The sequence below is a fragment of the Fibroporia radiculosa genome, assembly GCF_000313525.1.
Source record: "Fibroporia radiculosa TFFH 294 genomic supercontigs, scaffold11939, whole genome shotgun sequence".
NCBI classification, from domain to species: Eukaryota; Fungi; Basidiomycota; class Agaricomycetes; order Polyporales; family Fibroporiaceae; genus Fibroporia; species Fibroporia radiculosa.
Window position 1 is genome coordinate 1 of NW_012133470.1, and position 1,229 is coordinate 1,229.

The following is a 1,229-nucleotide window of genomic DNA, read 5'->3' on the forward strand; positions in this document are numbered from 1 at the left end:
GCCTGCGATCAACTGCAAGCATCGCGGAGACAATCCCGACGGCTCCACCCAATCTCTCGTGGCTGGGCAGAACCCGCGCGTGACCAGCCCGGGCTGCCTGCGAGTGTGCTGGGTGAATCAAAGAGCAGTGAGAGCGCACTGTAAGCATTCGTGCTTCCAGCTGGGCGGGAGCGCCACGGTGCTCCCAGGAATGAGCGCAGATCTGCAGTACCAGGACAGGCTGGTACGGACATACGGTGGAGTCTGGAGGAGCTATTGCAAGTAAGAACGGACCCTGAAAGAAGAGCGAGAGGGGCAGACGCGAGGAAGGTTGAGTTTCTTATCTCCAAGTTGCTATCTCGCGCGGGCTGAGGTCCGCCGCATCGCATCATGGTGGAGGATGGGAAGGGGCATACGGCCGGCGAGAGCTACTTGCGAGAGAAGGTGGCAACTCAAACGCTGTTCTGTGGCTAGTCCCTGGATGATCTGTATTAGCGGCGCCGAGTACTGAAAGGGCATTTGGGCTGCGTTTCTTGCAGGACAAGGGCGAGCAGATAATCTGTTCTACATATCACATGGGGGTTCTGCAACAAGTTTTGGTTTTCCTATAATCGGGCACACCTACAGAGTGCAAGAACGATGTCATACCCTCATTATATTGATCAGCTTATTCGGATGAGAATCAAGGGGAACCGGGCATTCTGCAACGGATCTCCCGAACAGGTTCTTGCATCCTATTCACTTGCCTTTGCATTTCTCGCCAATCGCTTCGGATGATAGAGTGTTCTAGAGGCACACAAATATGTTGAGAATTCTGAAGCAAAGGGCTGAGACAACGCCTGATCAAATTGGCAGAATCCTATGTGATAGTCAGTCCTCCCAAAACGGCGAAGAGGGCAGAAAAGCGGATGGGCGGAATCACATGCGTCGAAGAGTGAGAAGGTGATCATAATCGCTGGGGTCCGAATGTGTTGAAGAGATGAATGCCGCCCACGCCGCGTCCCTGGAAGGGAGGAAGGGGGTTATGATGGTGGTGTGGGCGACAAGCGCACTCGGGTTTCCGGCGGGCTGGTTTGGGGTGGCGGCGCAGGCGGTGTTCTGTTGTCCGAGCATGCCGGCAACGTGCACGAAAGCAGCAAAGGGGAGCGGATGTGCTGGACGTTGGTCGTATTCGGAAGGTGGGCTAGGCGCCGGGCGATTTGGGGAGGTGATGCGGCTCGGGAGAGAGACGTGGTCCGAGCAGCTGCAGC

The 1,229-nt window shown here is 56.2% G+C and overlaps 1 protein-coding gene across 1 annotated transcript; it reads right to left on the bottom strand.

Moving 5' to 3' along the window:
* Window positions 1-822: 822 nt before the first annotated feature.
* On the bottom strand, window positions 823-1,092 carry FIBRA_07105 (uncharacterized protein; the record flags this gene model as incomplete). Its single annotated transcript, XM_012328801.1, has 2 exons — window positions 823-838; window positions 902-1,092. The coding sequence occupies 2 exons, from the start codon at window positions 1,090-1,092 to the stop codon at window positions 823-825; spliced, it is 207 nt and encodes a 68-aa protein (XP_012184191.1).
* Window positions 1,093-1,229: the final 137 nt, after the last annotated feature.